The following is a 17,935-nucleotide window of genomic DNA, read 5'->3' on the forward strand; positions in this document are numbered from 1 at the left end:
TTCGAAATCGACGTGTTTCCATTAGTCGTATTTTATAGTCAGTATTTCAGTTTTTTCGCAGTTTGAGGGTTAATGGAAACCCGCCTAATGACTGGAAGCCAAAATCTTTCTATAACCTTACCTTCAGTGCTTTTGATACCAAAACCTTACCTCACAGACAGGATTTAGGAACCTTGGTCTCTGCTTTGTTTCATTTTGTACACCCATCGTCCGCCTGGCCACCTCCACCTTCATGTGCAGAACAAAGCAGAGCGATCAGACATATGGAGCTCGGCTCAGAGACTGAAGAGCGAAAGCTGATGAGAAATTTGGGAAACTTTTAATCAGAGTGAAGCAGACGATGATAAGCTGTTAGTCCAGGGAGCCGTGCTGCATTCAGGGTCTGTAAAAGAAACCAGGGTGTCAGGATTCTCTTCTGTGATGGACGGATTAGAGGCTCAGATTGTTTTCCTGCAGCACTTTCATTGAAGTTTCCTCTGAATTAATTGAAAGTGTGTTCTGGTTAAGCCCTGGAAAAACACTTTCAAACACGAAGTGTCGTAGTTTTCTCCGGACGGTTCCCAAATGGGAGCCTGTGGTTTGTGATGTGTTTGAAGAGGATTTTGATTTAATTACCACGTGCATACATACATGAACGGGACGGAGCAGTGCTGCTTTTAAATCAAAGTTAATATCAAAACAAAATCACACGCTAATCTTTTGGTAATTGAATCCTTATTTATTAGCCAGCTTTTATTTGTTTAATCACTGGCGAGGGAAATGAAGTTCTGCTGCAAATATATGCACAGACAAAGACAAAATAAAACCTTGTGTTCTTTGACTATGAAAAGAAAATTAACTAATAAGTGTTAACAGAAAGTATACAAGTAGACAGAGACAGAGCTGGATTTACTGCTCGCTAACTCACTTCCTGTTTCTTTAAAATCTATCTAAATGTTTATTTTGTGTTTTTCCAAAGTAACATTTCCCTTTTTTTCTTATATCATAATAAGGGAGCTGTATCAAAATGAGTACAGGCCTCTTGCATTATTATTAGTGCCTTTAAAAATACATAAATGTGATTCATATGATTTTTCAATGGTTAATCTTTGGATAAATTGAGGTACAAAAGGCACTCGATTAATTCAAGCCAGACAGTTCATTCTCTAGTTTTTTTTTGTTTTGTTTTGTTTTGTGTTTTACAGTGGTGGGGCATAACAAAGTTACTCAAGTACTTTACTTAAGAAGTTGAAGAAGTGAATTTCCATTAGTGTTGTAGAACTTGAGACTGATCTCAAGACCACTTTATAAAGTCTTGGTCTCATCTCAGACTTTTCTTGGTCTTGTCTTGGCCTCAGGCAAAAAGGACTCAAGATTATATTTCAAGACTGCAACTGCATGGATATTACTTAACTGCCAGTTCAGAAATGAACTGTTTAAAGTAATATCATACCATATGTTCTAACTCAAGGGTTTAGAACTTTTAACTTTTTTTAAAAAATATATGTATGCATAACTACTTTGGTGTGAGTTTGGAGATGGTGTGGTACTGGTGTGTACTGGCTCACAGTATCCTTTATGAAATAATATGTGATGCATCAGCTCCACCAGTCACATAAATACAGTTTAATATGGTTTTGTCAAATAAACTGGCTGGCAGATCTGGTTTTTTTGGGTTTTTTTTTTTTTCATTTTTATTGTGATTTCTGAGGGGCTAATATGTTAATATGGCTTCTCCTGTTGGGTTAGACACCACCTAAGTACTGCAAGTTTGAATTCACAATTTATATCTGATAGTATGAGTTTTCTATCATGACTTCTGAAGGATGGAGACACTTGTTGACGCTTCAATCAGTACACATATAATATAAGTAAAAGTATGAGTATACAATTAAAATTACAAATTCAACGAACATGAGTACAATAAACAAGTACAACATAAATGAAGATGAGTAAAAAGATGAACTAAAACGAAGACTCCAAATGAGGACAAGTACAACAAAGACGAGCGCTCGGGTCAGCCCAGACAGAGACAAGACTAAACGCAGACTAACTGACACAGAACATAGAAAACTGGCTGACACTGATCACATGGAAAGGCAGAAGTATTTATACAATGCTGTGATATAGATGGTAGGTATCAATTACTAACATGTCAGGTACTTAACTTCTTTTGAGGAATGAGGCGTGTATTTGTGTTGCTAAATTTACTGGCACTGGTCCAGCTAAGCTATCACCATATATAGGTAGGTCTTCACTTGAGGTAGACATAGAGTCTTGAAGTAATGATGGAAGATGCATAATCATAAAAGTACATACCAACAATATGTTATGGTTAAAATGCTAACAGAGACATCAGAGACAATAGCAAATTACCAGAGAGCTGCTGAGGTCAGACAGGAGGTTTACATTATCCCTCCTCATTTATCAGGAGGCCAGTCCACATTATTTACCTTAGCCCCCCCCCCAGATGAAGCATTTCCAAAAAGGTATAATGTGTAAATCTTTTTTAAACACAAAAACTCAACTTAATGCAGACAGTTTGTCTGTCAAAAATATATGATGTGTCATTTGAAATTTAAACAACACTCCCGTACAGTAAATGTCAATATTGACTCATCATGTTGTCATGATGGCTAGTTTTCAATCCCTCCTTGTTTGTCAGTTATTTATTTCCTCAGTGACAATAAGAAGAAAACAGTTTTTCTTTGAGGTGACTTGTGAAACACATTATGTTGTTCTCGTGTTGAAGCGTCTTCACGTTCTTCAGCTGCTGGATGAATCTCATGAACAGTTCAGTGTGTTTAACTTCAGATTACTGCAAGCTAATTAACACTAATGCCACTAATTAGAGCGCCAGTGTTTGCTCTGGGAGATCAGAGAGCGGTGTGATTAAATGAGTAATCCACCCAAATTACACAGACTACTGTCTGTTTGTCTTCTTCTGAGGAAATATTCAAGGGGTTTATGGTTAAACATGCGTTCCGACGATCACAAAAAGACAGCGAAAATCAGCGGCACACACTCTAGAATATTCAGCAGTGTATTTGAGATTTTTACTTGTGAAACAGGTTTGGCTACAGTGACTGTCACAGTCAGACCAAAGAAGAAAGTGTGCTTCATGTTTTTAGCTTGGCTAGTGACAAGAAAGAATATCTAAATCATTAGGATGTTTGTTCTGTCACTAGGCAGGTTTCCATTGCAGATTTGTGCAAAACTTAAGCGATATTTTGTAAATGTCAATAAAACATATTTGCGAGATGACTGCATTTCCAATCCAATGCCACATAGTCATGCTAGGTGTGCGTGTTAGGGGAGCGTCTTAGGCGTGTGACAATTGAAACACAAGCCCTTTACATGTGCGAGTGGCCATTTCTGGTAGGTGATAGTCCACGATTTCACAGAGGAATTGTGGATTCATAACTTCCGGATGATCAGCTAAACTTTTGCAGCGTTATGCGATGCAGTAACACCTCTTGTCGCCTGCTGCATCATGAGGGAGCCAGTTCCTATTGCATAACATCACAAAAGAAGTTTCATAACATCACTCACTGGAAACACAGTCATCTTGCAATTCTGTTTTATCCACATTTGGGATTTTTTTTTTTATTTGCTCCTAAATTTTGAATTATTTAAAAACATCATATGTATAGTAAAATACTGACAGGGAACATTTTCCTGCATAAAGACTACTTTATTTTTCACAGTTTTAAGTACATTTTGCCAATAATTAGGAATAAGAGATACTGGATTTTTGTCAATATTCATATGCCAATATTTTCCAGCTCATTTTGGCTGACTGCTGATGCTAGTGCCAATATATGCATCTATTTTTTCCACCTAACTGCAGAAAACATGAAGTCTCTCCTGAAGTGGAATTATTATGCCTACTCTGTTTCAGTGCTTTCAGAAATGTACACATTGACTTGGCAAAATGAGAAAACAACATCTTAGGTAACATGTAAAACATGCCATATTTATATTAATGTCACATTTTCAGACAAAAAAGTTAAAACACATAAAACATAATTAAAGAGTCATCTTATCGGCCTGTCCCCTGTTTTCAGTGTTTGTGCTAAGATAGGTTAAAAACAAAGCCTGGATCTGTATTTATACTGGACACAGAGGAAACCCACAATGCCAGACTGCTCCTTTAACCCTTTAAATTCTGGTTCGACATCAGTTTTCTTGTGCTGCATTGACTTTCGAAAGCTGTTTAACCCTGAAAACCAGAACAAACGGCAAATTAGGCAAATTTCAACTTGGCAAGAAATGTCCCACAAATTGAAAGAAATTAGTGAAACAAAATAACCTGAAAATTAGTTTTAAAAAAGGACTGACAATTGTTAGAAAATGATCAAATATCGGAAAAATGATCAGAAAAAAATATATAATCACTATTGTTATATATTTAAAATATGTTACAGAAACTTTATATATATATATATATATATATATATATATATATATATATATATATATATATATATATATATATATATATATATATATGTATATATTCTGTTTCTTTTCTGGGTCATTTTCTTGTTTGTCTTGGTTTTTTACTTTTCTTTTTGCTGATATTCGTGTAATTCCTTGTAACTTTTTACTAATTTGTTGCTATTTTTCGAGCCATGTCTTGTTAAGTTGCTCAATGCTTTCTCCCTGTGTTTTGAAAGAAATCAAACCAATTTGCTTAGATTTCAAAGGATTACACAGTGGGCGTGCCCCTCACTACATAGATTCACTTTACGTTGTGCTAACGGTCAAAAAAAACATTACAAATATTTTTTAATTCTTTTTTTTGCCACTACATGCTTGTTACACATGTTGCATTATTCTGCAGCAGGTCTGGATTACATAATGTCATTAACACACACACACACACACACACACACACACACACACACACACACACACACACAACCACACACACACAAATCATGGGGCATCGACAATTTCTAAATCTCTAAATTAAATCTGCAAACAAATAATTACTCGAGTCAACGAGAACAATTAATAGCGTGAGGCCTCTGAGGACTGAATCTGCATATTGAATGAGCTCATTATCATAACAGTGAGAGATGGAGTGGAGCTGCCAGAGCTGCACGCGTTCAGCCTCTTATTAATCAGCTGGTTAACCTCCTCACACTGACACACAGAACAATTAAACACTTAACTATCAACCTTTTTTTATATAGTAATTCAAAGCATCCATCCCACCTGTAAACTTTGAATATTTCTCAGAAGTCCATCATCATTACAAGCATTTCACATTTTTGTAAAAAGAAAAAAAAGAAAAAAAAATCCTCAAAACATCAAACAATTTTATCTTGCCTGCCATGTAAAAGTTGGTGTAGATAAAGTTAGGATAAATTTCAATTTCCATGTTTAAGAAAAATTACAATAAATCTAACTTTTAACTTTTAACTTGTATACCATACCATACCATGTAATATGATATGATATGATACAATATGATACAACACGATATACTTCAATGTTCCCATAGGGAAATTTGGCTTGGACTCAGATGTTGCACCCGTAAATGCCTTCATAGTCACAATAAAACAAACCACTTATGAAAAAAAAGCATCAGCTGTAGCAAATCACACCAATAAATTGCAGATCAAAATTGCACACACAAAATATTGCACATACATTGCACATAACATGTATTGCACACACCCGGCTGGTAAAACATCATAGAACCATTGCACAATCCCTGCAGCCTTACGCAGCATTGTATAAATGTTTGATGGAGGTAGGAACAAATTAGTTTTTAAAACGGTTGAGTTTGCAACAGGGAATTCTGTATCGTCCGCAAGAAGGCAGGAGCTCATATTCTGTATGGAGGATATATGTGATGAGTTAGTCATTATCCTCTGAGCTTGCCTATGAACAGACTGCTCATACATGGGCTGAAGGGGTTCCATCACATCACCTCCATGGCGGTGCGCACCAGACAAGCAAGCTTAGTTTTTAGATGTACAGTGAGGTTGCTGCAATGCTGGCATCCCCTATCTGACAAAAGCTCTCTAAGTACAACCTGATAAAATAAAAACTTAATCCCCTTGTCCACACAAAACACTCTGAGTTGGCAGTAAAAATAAAGTCCCTGTTGTATGCTACCATACAGCATTTGCATTATTTACTCCCAGTTAACATATATTTGTTTTTTATAATATGTTTTCATTTTTGGTTCAAAATAAAGTCATTCATTCACTCATTCATTTATCCACTCATTCATTCATTTATTCATTCATTCATGTGTGTCCTGCTGTTGATATTTCTACCTTCTAAACCTCGTCACACCACAAAGACAGTCACTCTGCTTTAAAACAACACTTCACCTCCCGTGAGACTTTCATCCAAAACTAAAAAACTGAGACAATGAAATAAATGTATGAAGTGGCACTGTGAGCTTCATCGCTCACACTCTTCAGCAGGTGGAGACAATGAAGCTGTGTTTTGACAGAGAGATATTTGCTGATGTATCAGAGGTCATTACCATGCTGACTGATGGGAAACATGTCCTGCAGCAGCTCATAGTGCAGGTGGACAAAAACCTTTACGGTTATGTTAAATCATGTGAACATGTCATGTTCACGTCATGTTAAATAGTGTCTCTGTTGCTGAACCTCTCCTCCATCCTGGTAATCCGCATATGGTTGAACTCGTGATGAAGGTGAAACAGATCTGTGCCTTTGATTGTTTGATGGTGTTGCTGTAGAGCTTTGATTCTTTCTTACATTGTTTTAAATTCATTTTAGTCACGATAAGGTTAAATCACTGACACATTAAGTTTGTGCTTTACATTTGTATTGTATGTGTCTTTACATTTCAGATTTCAATTTCATGTTGTAACAGTTCTGTAGTTGTTGTGTGGTTATGTTTTGTCACAAAAAAAAAACCCTTGTCTGGGGTAAGGAAAACATTTCATTTTGGCTTAACCTTTTGAAACCTGGATCAACATCACTTTCTTGTGCTGCATTCACACGCCTTTAAAGAAAAAGAAAATGAGCAATTTTGTAGGAAATGTCCTGCTAATTTCAAGAAATTAGTTGATTTAGAAAATTACTTTTTCAAAAGTTAGGGATTAATGTCCAGAGAACTATATATAATTATACATTTAAAATTATTTTACAGAACTATAATTTTTAAGCATTTTTTTTTCTGGTCATTTCCTTTTTTTTTTTTTTTAATTTTGTATGTTTTTAAGCATTCCTGTTTTCCTGTTTCCTGTTTTCTCCATTAAACTCTAGCAGTGTTTTGTGAACTATAAAACTTCACCCAACTTTCCAGCTGCACGAGGGTGACTGAATTTTCATTTTTGGGTGAACTATCCCTTTAAGGACATCCCCCAAAGTCATCCCTCTAAGTAATATAATAATCTATTTTGCTGCCCCATCAATAAGTTAATTGAAGAATAATTTTGACTTGTAGCCATGAAATTATTGAATAGAAATCAGTCTTTCTTCTGGTTTCACCTAAAAGGTTAGATAACGCTTTCTCCAGCCAAAAAACAAATAAATAAAACTCTCCCCTTTATTTGCTATATTAGCAAATCGAAACACTCACAGTTTTGATGAAAAAAAAAGAAAAAAAGCAAGAATAAGAGGAGGAAGCTGATTGGCTGCCTTTTTTTCTCTCTTGCTGCTGTAATTCAGCCTGACGCTCGCATTTAGTGAAGAAAGTACTTCCTGTTTGGTGACTCATCATCAGTCCGTCCTGCACTAACACAGACTGAAGATCGGAAACACTCAAACACGACACCACCCGTTTATTTTCTTTACAAATTCATGCATCATTTTTAATCATTTCACTTTATGTTTAGCCGACACTCCCTCACAATAAATGCATTTTCCTCCCTAGTCCATATTTACCGAGTGCTGCTGTGTGTTATTTTCCCTCAGCGTGGAGACTGAGTGGGGTCAGAGGTCAGAGGAGCGGCTGGCTAAACAGATCTGTTCATTAGCAAACAGCCGTTCACAACGTTCAGTGATAACATCCATCACACAGAAACGCTTACAGCAGCAGCAGCAGCAGCAATCTGAGGCTGTTTGTCGACTTCACACACACATACTGACCTGCGGCCCAGTTTGGACGATATATAAGTACAAATAGCAATACCCGCAGAGTAGAAATACTCCACTACAAGAAAAAGTCCTGTTTTTAAAATAGTAAAAGTACAAAAGTATGAGCACCAAACTTAAAGTATCAGAAGTAGAAGTACTCATTATTCAAATAGCTTAGCACAATAAGTAAGGAAATTTGTCTTTGGTAGATTATTTCTTTGTTGTAACAATGCTTCTTGGCAATAAATCTTATACCGTTAGAAAGCCTGTTTTTTTCCCTATTTAAATGGTGCCACATTTGTAAGAAACATGCATTTGTGGGATGAGCAGCAGAGCTGAGTATGTTGGTTGCACCCATGAAACATTTGCCAAATCATCTCTGCCAAAGCCAAACTGGCTGACAATTAAACACTTCATTATGGTAATTATAAATATAGTTTTCTAGATAGTTTTTTAAAAATTATTTTTAAAGACAGTTTTGGTTTTGTCACCTTTAACCGATTTCTCACTATTTGTGGGACATTTGGTCATTGCCTTTTGTCCCCATGTTTTAAAAAAAAATCAAACCAATTTTTCTCAAGTTTCAAAGGATAAAATAACATGTAAAAGGCGTCTGAATGCGGCACAAGAATACTGAGGTTTCAAAGGGTTAATCTATCAAAATACATGTATTTGATGTTTTTATTTTTAATTATTCATCTGAATCTGTAGAGTTACTGTTAACCAAATTTATCAAACAAATGTAGTCAAATAAAAAGGCAATAGTTTTTCTCTGAAAGTACACTTGATTCTGTGTACTTAGTGAGAAAGGTGAGTTTTTTGCTTTGTTATGAAGTCACTGTCATGGCTGTAGAATAATGACAACATCTGTGTACAGAGTGGTTCCACATAAGCCTTACTTTCATGATACGATTCTGTCTGCCTCTGGGTAAGGTGCCATTTCCAAGGGAAAAAAAGTCTCTATTTATGGAACGTGAAAGAAGCATCATCCATTACATAACCGAAACAGGACGAGGATGGCACTTTCTCACTGTTTTCTGCATTAGCAATCTGTTCCTGTTCCCCGTCAGTTAAGAGTAGCCTAACAATTAAAGAAGTAGCCTATTTCACAGATAAAAAGAAGGCCCTCACATACAACTAGGATGTCTCTGCAGTAGAAAGACATATCTTTCTACTGCAGAGACATAAATTTGAAATTGGTGCTACATGAGCAGAGAAAAAGGACGCTTTTGCTCAAAAGATAGATTACCTACGACTACCACAATGCAGCATACCCAATCAGACCACTAAATGTCCCTGCTGCAGGGCCACATAATAAGGAATGGTCCGTGTGAAACAATGGTGGCCAGGTGGATCTCGTGTTACAATTAAACTGTAAGCTAATATATGTTTCTGAAAACATTTGAAGGGGGGAAATAGGCAACTCAGTAATAGAATATTGCTTTATATTTGATCATCACTGCTTGGTTTTATCATTTGATCTCCATTTTCACTGTGCAGGAAGCAGTATGGCTCCCACTTCCTCTTCACAAACTTTTGCTTAACAGCTAAACAGGGCATTAAAATATGTTTGTGAAAACATTTAAGGATAAAAATACACAGTGCAGTAACATTATCTTGATTTATATTCTATCAGCACTGTCTAGTTTTATCATTCGGTGGGATTTTAGTCCAAGTTTGAGAGAGAGCGAGAGAGAGAGAGAGAGGCGAGTCCCTCTCTTGATTCAGCACTATATTTTTTGTGTATGTGGTGGCGGCAGGACTAGCAGGCAATACAATAATGCCAAAGTAGAGCCTGTAGTTCAAGCACCAACCCTGCTATGCATCTCTCCCCCTCTCTCCCTCTTTCTCTCTCTTTCTTTTTTGTCATTATGGTGATTTAATTTTTATTTACAACATCTATTGTACATCTGTCCATCCTGGAAGAGGGATCCCTCCTCAGCCGCTCTTCCTGAGGTTTCTTCCAATTTTTTTCCCCCTGTTACAGGTTTTTTGGGTAGAGTTTTTCCTTAGGCGATGTGAGGGTCTGTATTTTGTGATAATGGACTTTATAAATAAAAGTGAATTGAATTAAATTAAATTGAGAACTAGCGATACTCCGCCAAATGGTGTACAGTAAATTCAGTGGAACTTCACTTATGAGGAAGAGAAATATCTAGGCACTGGCTAGATGGGAGAAGTTTACTACAGTTCATTTACACATACTACCCTAATTGTTCAAATACAAATCTGGCTGAAAACTGGCAAAATATCCTTTGAAGTTCTATGCAGTTACTATCCCCAGTAGCAGAAGTAGTGGAGAGTGCAACAGCAAAATGCAATGTCCCTTGTGTTGTTATTGGTTGTCAGGCTCTGAGGACCATAAAGAACATTGCTGTTGTATTTGAAATCATGGTACCAACAATAATAGGCTACCAACTGGAAACACTGGGGAAGGGAAAGTTGTTAAGTTGTCTGTTTCCACTTTAAATACATTTGACAAAGCAGTGTGAGCTCAAAGTCATTTAACTTGTTTGCTCTGGAGCCTTTGACTGTGTCACCTGTTCGTGTAATCACCATGATAAATTGCTCAGTTAACATTCATTTAGATGTTCAGATCTTCACTTTTGACCTCAAGTGTCATCTATATTTTGATGTTTAATGAAAAATGATGCAAGTACAAAATTATCCATCAATGAAATTACATATTATTAGTTATTGCATGAATGACTCTGTAATTAGTACACTATTGAGTTATTTTCTTAGAATGTCATTATTCATAATTTCATCATAATAAGTTCTTCATTTGCTAAATTTATGCAAGTGTATTTAAATGAATGGAACAGCATTTGCATGTTACATGCAGCCTATAACATTCCCCACAGAGAGAAGAAACATGGCTGCTTCTTCTACCAGTAACACCAGTGATGAAGAAGCCAGGGTGAACTTCAAGAAATGAGGAGGATTCAGAGTTTTGATGGTTTTACTGTTTGATGTTTTGCTGCCATCTGCTGGACTTCAAAGTTTAGTTTATTCATTGTCTGATTCATAAACTGCAGATTAATAGGCCTAAAATTCGTAAGATACGATAATGCTCAAAATCAGAATGTCACTAAGCAAAGAAACACTTAACTGTTGTTTTTGTTTATATATTTGAAATCCATAATACTTGAAGTTAACTGACATTAAAATTAAAGTTCAGTAATTCCAATAATAAAGGACGTGATTACAGTGGATTCGTTTAAAAAAAATAATGAAAACAAAAGTCTGTGATACATGAGTAATATATAAATAACAGTGAAAAAAACCCTAGTAAGATTGATAACATTTGGTAGTTCCCACCTTCGGCAGCCTCAATCAAGCTAAAAAGAATCAAAACAGGAAAATGATTTTTTCCCTTCAAAATAAAGGTAGAAATTATATCCAACAACAAGAATCTTCCTGAATTTCCATTTGGCAATAAGAAAAAAAAGTGAAACTAAAATCATTTTATGATTAGCCAATCATAGACAATCCTAGACATTTCACAAGAAAGCTACATCATCCCTCTGTTCCTAAACTAAACAAAATACCAAACAAGTGACTTTTAAGTTTTGAATGACATCCATTCAATCACTTCTTTTATGAAAGGTTTATTCATGATAACAACTGGATGCTGTGAGAAGGATATTGAAACCGTTGAAAACATTTTCTTCCTGTGATAGGAAGGCTGGCTTTAGTCCAAAGATATAGGCTATTGATACACCCTCTGATTGTAATGTAGATTAAAGCTATATAGGAGAAAAACTTGGAGTTCCTGATGATCAAGCTGATTTTGTAGGTTAAGCCCCACATCCTGGGTGGACGAGTGAACACAACCCATGTGCAAAATCCCTCAAGTGCATGATGGACAGAGACAGCCTGAGACTCTTTCCGTATTGGACCTATTTTTGCTATTGGACTAAGACACTCACTCTTTGTTAATTGACAAACTTTCTTTTTTTTCGAAGGTTATGCTTTGTTTGGTGCTTTGTGTTTCATAAACAACTGCATCAACACCTTTAAGTTATTGATTATTAAAAATATGCCTTACAGGTTCATATTTGAATCGTATACAATAAAAGAAAACAGATTTACATTAAAAAAAAAGTTTATACAAATTTAAATTACAAATGTAAATTCTTTGTCATTATTTTTCTTATTTTTTTCTTATTTATTGTTTCATTATGCAAGCCTACTATTTTTAGTGATGTATATTATATGTTGGCTGTGTGGTTTTGTGATTAGGCTATGTTTATGATAATGAGGATTTTCAAGTTTTATTATTGGTAGCAGCAGTAGTAACAGTAGAGGAAGTAGTAGTCGTAGAATAAGCAGTAGTATTAGTAGTACTAGTGGCAGCTTAGAAGCATAGTATACGTTGCCTAGTAGTATTATTATATTAACAATAAAATCTGAGTAATTAATATGTTTTATTTTGAAATGGTAAACCGGAAGTCTGTCTCTGTTGTTAGCTTGTCGGTACACCGCTCTCTTGTTGTGAGGGGAAGCGGCTAGCCCAGTTAGCTCCGTCTACCTCTGTGTGTGCTTGAAAGATAGTTTATTGTAGTTATTTGTTCTTCTAGCTGTCCCTAACATGGCGTACCAGCTGTACAGAAACACAACTCTGGGAAACAGCCTGCAGGAGAGTCTGGATGAGCTCATACAGGTGACACTCACTTCACAGATGACGGCTGTTAGCTCACAGCTAGCCTAGATTAGCATGCCGCTAACTGCAACGGCGGCGGTCCTAAACGCTAGTGGGCTCGAAGCGAGCTAACTAGCCTGTTAGCTTCGGTTTGCTTCAGCACTGATTTGTGTCAGATAGAAGTAAATATTATGTATTTTAGTCTGTACTGTTAACATATTGCAGTTTTTAGTTACTGGTGCTAATTAGCACTGTCTTGAAAATAACATGACGGAGACAAACGGACATAAAAAGTTCTTCGTTTGTTAGTAACGTTAAGTTAGCCTAAACAAATGTTTGTTAACGCTAATCAGTACCGTTAAGTCTAACGGTTGCATCAGTCCTTAGCTTTACTTGTGCATCCTCCTCCTGGTTCTGATATGATGCATCTGGTTCTTGAAACACAAACAAGACCTTGTGTGGCTTAGGATCTGAGAAGATCCAGGTTAACTTTTGGGCTTCATGTTGTACTTCTTTCATTTCGATTAAGTAGTGTAGTTCAGTTCAATGATTAAAACGGAATAATAACAGTCATTCAGGGGGAATGACACACGCATTAACAGCCAAAATAAGAAAAAAATAGCAAGTGAAAAATCAAAGGTCTAATCGATAATTTTCTGATGGTATCTACATAAATAATTATCTTCAGGTATATTCCATAATTGTACACGGAAGTAAATTTGCATCAGAATAGAACCAAAGTATTTTTTACATAATCTGAACTGTCTAAACTAATGTTAACTGTTCAGTATTTTGGGAAATGCACTTTTCTTTCTGACGTATTCAGTTGGATTATGAGTCTCATGTCTGGAGTCAGGGCAGGGTTAGCCAAGCTTAGCACAAAGACAGGAGTCTCTTTTGTTTATTGTGTACTTAAGCAGAGATGGGAATATAGCAGCTTGTGGTGTTAGGAGAAATTATGTGCTGGAACTTAGTCTTGATGAACCACTTTGCCTTATAGACATGAGCAGTATGCAATATTGTATAGCTTCATACTATCCTTAAATTTCACTGGGTTTGCTGTATATGATGGTAGAAGCGTGCAAGTCCCCTATTCCAACAATCACCAGCTCAAGTGTTGTTTAAATAAATCCCTAATTCATCAAGTAAGATGTTACAAAACATTATTTTCCACGGTCTCTGCTGGCTGGTGACTTTTTACAGCCTTGTGATATACTCCTTCACCACACAAGGTGTCGCGGTGTCCTTCAGGTCAACTGCCAGTTCCATCAGTAGAGACCGCAGGCTGAGCTCTGGTAGTGCGTAGGAATGCATGATATCAGCATGTCATCGATATTAGCAGATATTGACCCTTAAATGAAATATCGCATATGGCCAAGATGCTGATTTCTGCCTTTATGACAAATCAGTTACCTTACCTTGGGGATTTCTAAATATCCTGGTATACCATGATACCTCCGAAGCCTAGTATCCATTAGCTGAGTGCAGCATCTCAAGTAACTGGGAGGCATTTTGGTCTCTGTTAAGACACAAGTGGTACCAAATCTGGCAACCTACCTCACTGTGGAAGAAGCTGCACCCAGTCACTGTACTGAATGTAGTTCCAGCATTGAAGTCCCTCTAAAACTGTGTGGTTTTTTACATTTCTGTTTGTGCACATATTAAATAAAGCACATATAATGTGTTAATTACTTAGATTCAGTGGATTTGGGGATATGTTACAGATTGGAGATGCTACCTGTAAACTGTACAACATTATGTGTCAGTGAGTGTGAGGTTCAGACATTAAGGTAAATCTTGTTTGTGTGTTCAGACTCAGCAGATCACTCCTCAGCTGGCTCTTCAGGTCCTCCTTCAGTTTGATAAAGCAATCAACACAGCGCTCGCCAACCGAGTCCGCAACAGAGTCAACTTTAGGGTAAGTCCAGATCCACCTCATCTGACCCCTGGTCCTCAGCCCTAACCCTTTACAAGAGCATGAAGCCATAAAATGACTTTGAGATAGGAGTTTTCTTCAGTTATATAAAGGGAATAGATCAAAGACAACTTTCCACTGTGTTAGAAAAACAGCCCTGTTTTGTCACTATGTACTTCTAGCTGATCCAAGAGTTTCGAAGAATTCATTTAGCTTAAGAAAGAGGAGAATTTTTGAAGTGGCTCATGAAATCGTCCAACAGCGAGCCTGCAACAATGCTAACTTATTGACCACATGTAAAACTGCTCAAACTGAAAAAGACATTTTAGCAGTATTGCATGAGAGGGTGTGATTTAACGTCATGTGAGCATGATAGTAGGGTTCCAAATTAGAACCGGTCTTATTGGTCCCTGAACGTGACATAATTAATTAGTGCAAGGAAAAGCTATACATATATATATATATAGGCACCCAGTGCATGACAGCATACCTGGCTGCCCCAGTTATTGTGCTTCGGTCAAGACTCAATTCAATTTTGGTTCAATTAGTGCAGTCTGACATTCACTCTAATGGTTTTTAATGCACATCTGTGTATGGATAAGACTTTGTTGTGCAAATGTTCAGTTCACAATTTAAAGAATCAAGATATTTTTGTGATCAAAACATTTTTTCCCCCCAGTATTGAAATCGATAAGAACCGGAATCGATAAGCAGATTCAGAACCGGAATCAGAATTGAGAAAATTCAGACGATACCCAACCCTACACAACAGTGTTAGGACCGAGGCGCTTTTGCTGAGGTCTGCGAGCATCAACTGAAGTGCTCAGATTTTTCCATGCGTGTACAAGGAGTCCGACTAATACCTGGAAAACAATCAGTCGCATCAGTAGAATCCTATATGTGATGAAAGCTAGTTTACTACTGCAGGAAGTAGGTTGAACCTTAGTAATAACCTGCACATGTTTTCTAGTTCCTGTAGAGTACGCTGACCAACTTGTGCTTATGCTTTTTAGAGATCATGAGGTTTACCAAATTAAATAAATACGCCAGATATAAACACAAAAATGTTCAGCTTGCTCAGTCTTGTTATGACTGAGATATCTGTTCATTGATACTGTTTTGAAAATGTCCCTTGTCCCTGAAATGGTACAATAATTGTATGATTTCTTCAAGAGCAATGATTAAGAAATGGCAAAGTAATTCTGTGAGTGATGGGGAAGGTGTGCAGTCATGCATATTTGGGCACATTCTAAATGTCTGGTGGACCAATCAGATTGGTTGGATAGAACTAATTGTTGTATATGTAATGTTATCAAACAGTGGTTAACATCTTAAAATGCTACATTGTATTTATGATCAAATATACACTTCTCCAGTCTCTAGAAAATGGTAGTGGCGTTCATTTTATTTTTAAAAGTTACAGAAACTGTTGCAAAAAATTAGACATCTTAAAGATGTGCCACAGTGCTTAAGTGCAAAGAAAGTGTAAAGCAGCTAAGATAGAGCTAGTTAAAGTCTAAAGTGAAAAGATTTTTAGTTTTCTTTAAAAAATATTTAGCGAGGCAGCTTCTCTGATATCTATAGGCAGTGTGTTCCACAGCGTTGAGCATAACTCACAAAAGCTGCAGCCCCAATTTTCTTTTGGCTGTTTTTGGGAACCTCCAATAAGCCAGCTGCAGATGATCGCAGTTTGGCCCAAAGCTTGCTGCTGTAGTTGTACCCTCCACCGTGATGACGGGAGCTTCATTCTGCTGAATTGAGTTTTGACCGTTGGCCGTCACTCAGGTGTTTCTCTCTCTGTGTCCACCAGGGCTCTCTGAACACCTACAGGTTCTGTGACAACGTGTGGACGTTTGTCCTAAACGACGTGGAGTTCAGGGAAGTGACGGACCTCGTGAAGGTCGACAAAGTCAAAATTGTTGCCTGTGACGGAAAGAGCGAGTCAACCCAGAACAAGAGTGATAAATGATAAGTATAAAATTATTACATTCATTCTTGTAACTATACCTGCTGGAAGTGGATATCTGGGGTCAGTGGTTGTTTTTGGAAATGTTACAGATCATTAATCAGGACAGATTGATTCACAGGATTATTTATTATGATGATGCTCCCAGTTTTATCATATATTCCCTTCTGGTAATTTTATCCACAAATAGTTTTTCTATATCATGATATATTGCCATCATAATATAAAATTACATGTACAGATTTTGGCTGGTGTGTCAGTCTCTGTCTGTTTTCTCTGTAGCTGAATTTATTTTTCTATAATGACTGCAGGTGTGGTTAACCATCTTAACCACTCAGGCTAGGAAAACAGCTGACAGTCAACAATTTAGAAATTTAGAAAATACATAATGTACACAGGGAAAGAAAAACAGTGATGTCAAGACCAATTTTAATTCTATTTACAAATAGTTTTTGTATATCATGATATATTGCTGTCATAATATAAAATAGATATAGTATTTTTGGCTAGTGTGCTCATGTCTGTTTTCTCTGTAGTTAATGTTTTTTTGTTTTTTTTCTGTCTGCAGACTCCAACACTGCAGCGACGACTCTTCCTTTGTGTGTGTTGCTGTCCGATGGAGTCACAGATGGACCTGGACTGTACATATAATTTATTACAGCAGAGTCACAGCTGAGAAGTGTGTGTGTGTCTGTGTGTGTATATGTGCGTGTGTGTGTGTGTGTGTGTGTGTGTGTGTGTGTCAGAGTGGACCAGTCACTGTACCTGCAGCATTTTTTTTATTATTAGCAGTTTACAGAAGGTTTTTGTTGAGTTTGCTGTAATTATTGAGCTGGATGGTCATTAATAAAAACTTTATTTAAAACACAGAGTTTCTGTGCTTTCCTGTGTCATGAAACATTGAGGGGATTCATTCATGAACTGGTGGACTGAAAATAGATGAGGGTATTGATGATAAAGATTTTACTACAGTTACTAAAAAAAATAAAAATATCTAAGCAAAATTCATGTTCCGTCTACTCCAAAGTGATGTTTCACATCAATTTAACCTGAATCACTGTGGGCTTTTTGGGGGTGTTTCATCCTTTGAAACATGAGCAAATTTGCTTAATTTCCTCCAAAATCATAGAAAGAAGGCACTGAGCAGTAAAAGAACTGGCCAAAAGTATCAAGGAATTAGTAAAAACTACATAGTGGAATTACATTAAAAAATGTATTAAAATACAAATAAAAATGAAAAAACAAGATAAAGTCAAGGAAATAACCTGGGAAAAGTGCTTAAAAAATACTAGAATTTTATTTGTGTGTTTTCTATGTAATTATTATTATTATAAATACGGCATTTCCCTAGC

The 17,935-nt window shown here is 36.5% G+C and overlaps 1 protein-coding gene across 1 annotated transcript; it reads left to right on the forward strand.

The window, feature by feature from the left end:
* Nucleotides 1-12,547: 12,547 nt before the first annotated feature.
* Nucleotides 12,548-17,450, forward strand: gtf2a2 (general transcription factor IIA, 2). Its single transcript, XM_042489144.1, has 4 exons — nt 12,548-12,723; nt 14,516-14,620; nt 16,428-16,585; nt 17,152-17,450. Coding segments are annotated over exons 1-4 (336 nt in total). The 5' UTR covers nt 12,548-12,651; the 3' UTR covers nt 17,153-17,450.
* The last annotated feature ends 485 nt before the right edge of the window (nt 17,451-17,935 follow it).

This window comes from Plectropomus leopardus, chromosome 1, assembly GCF_008729295.1.
Source record: "Plectropomus leopardus isolate mb chromosome 1, YSFRI_Pleo_2.0, whole genome shotgun sequence".
Classification (NCBI taxonomy): domain Eukaryota; kingdom Metazoa; phylum Chordata; class Actinopteri; order Perciformes; family Serranidae; genus Plectropomus; species Plectropomus leopardus.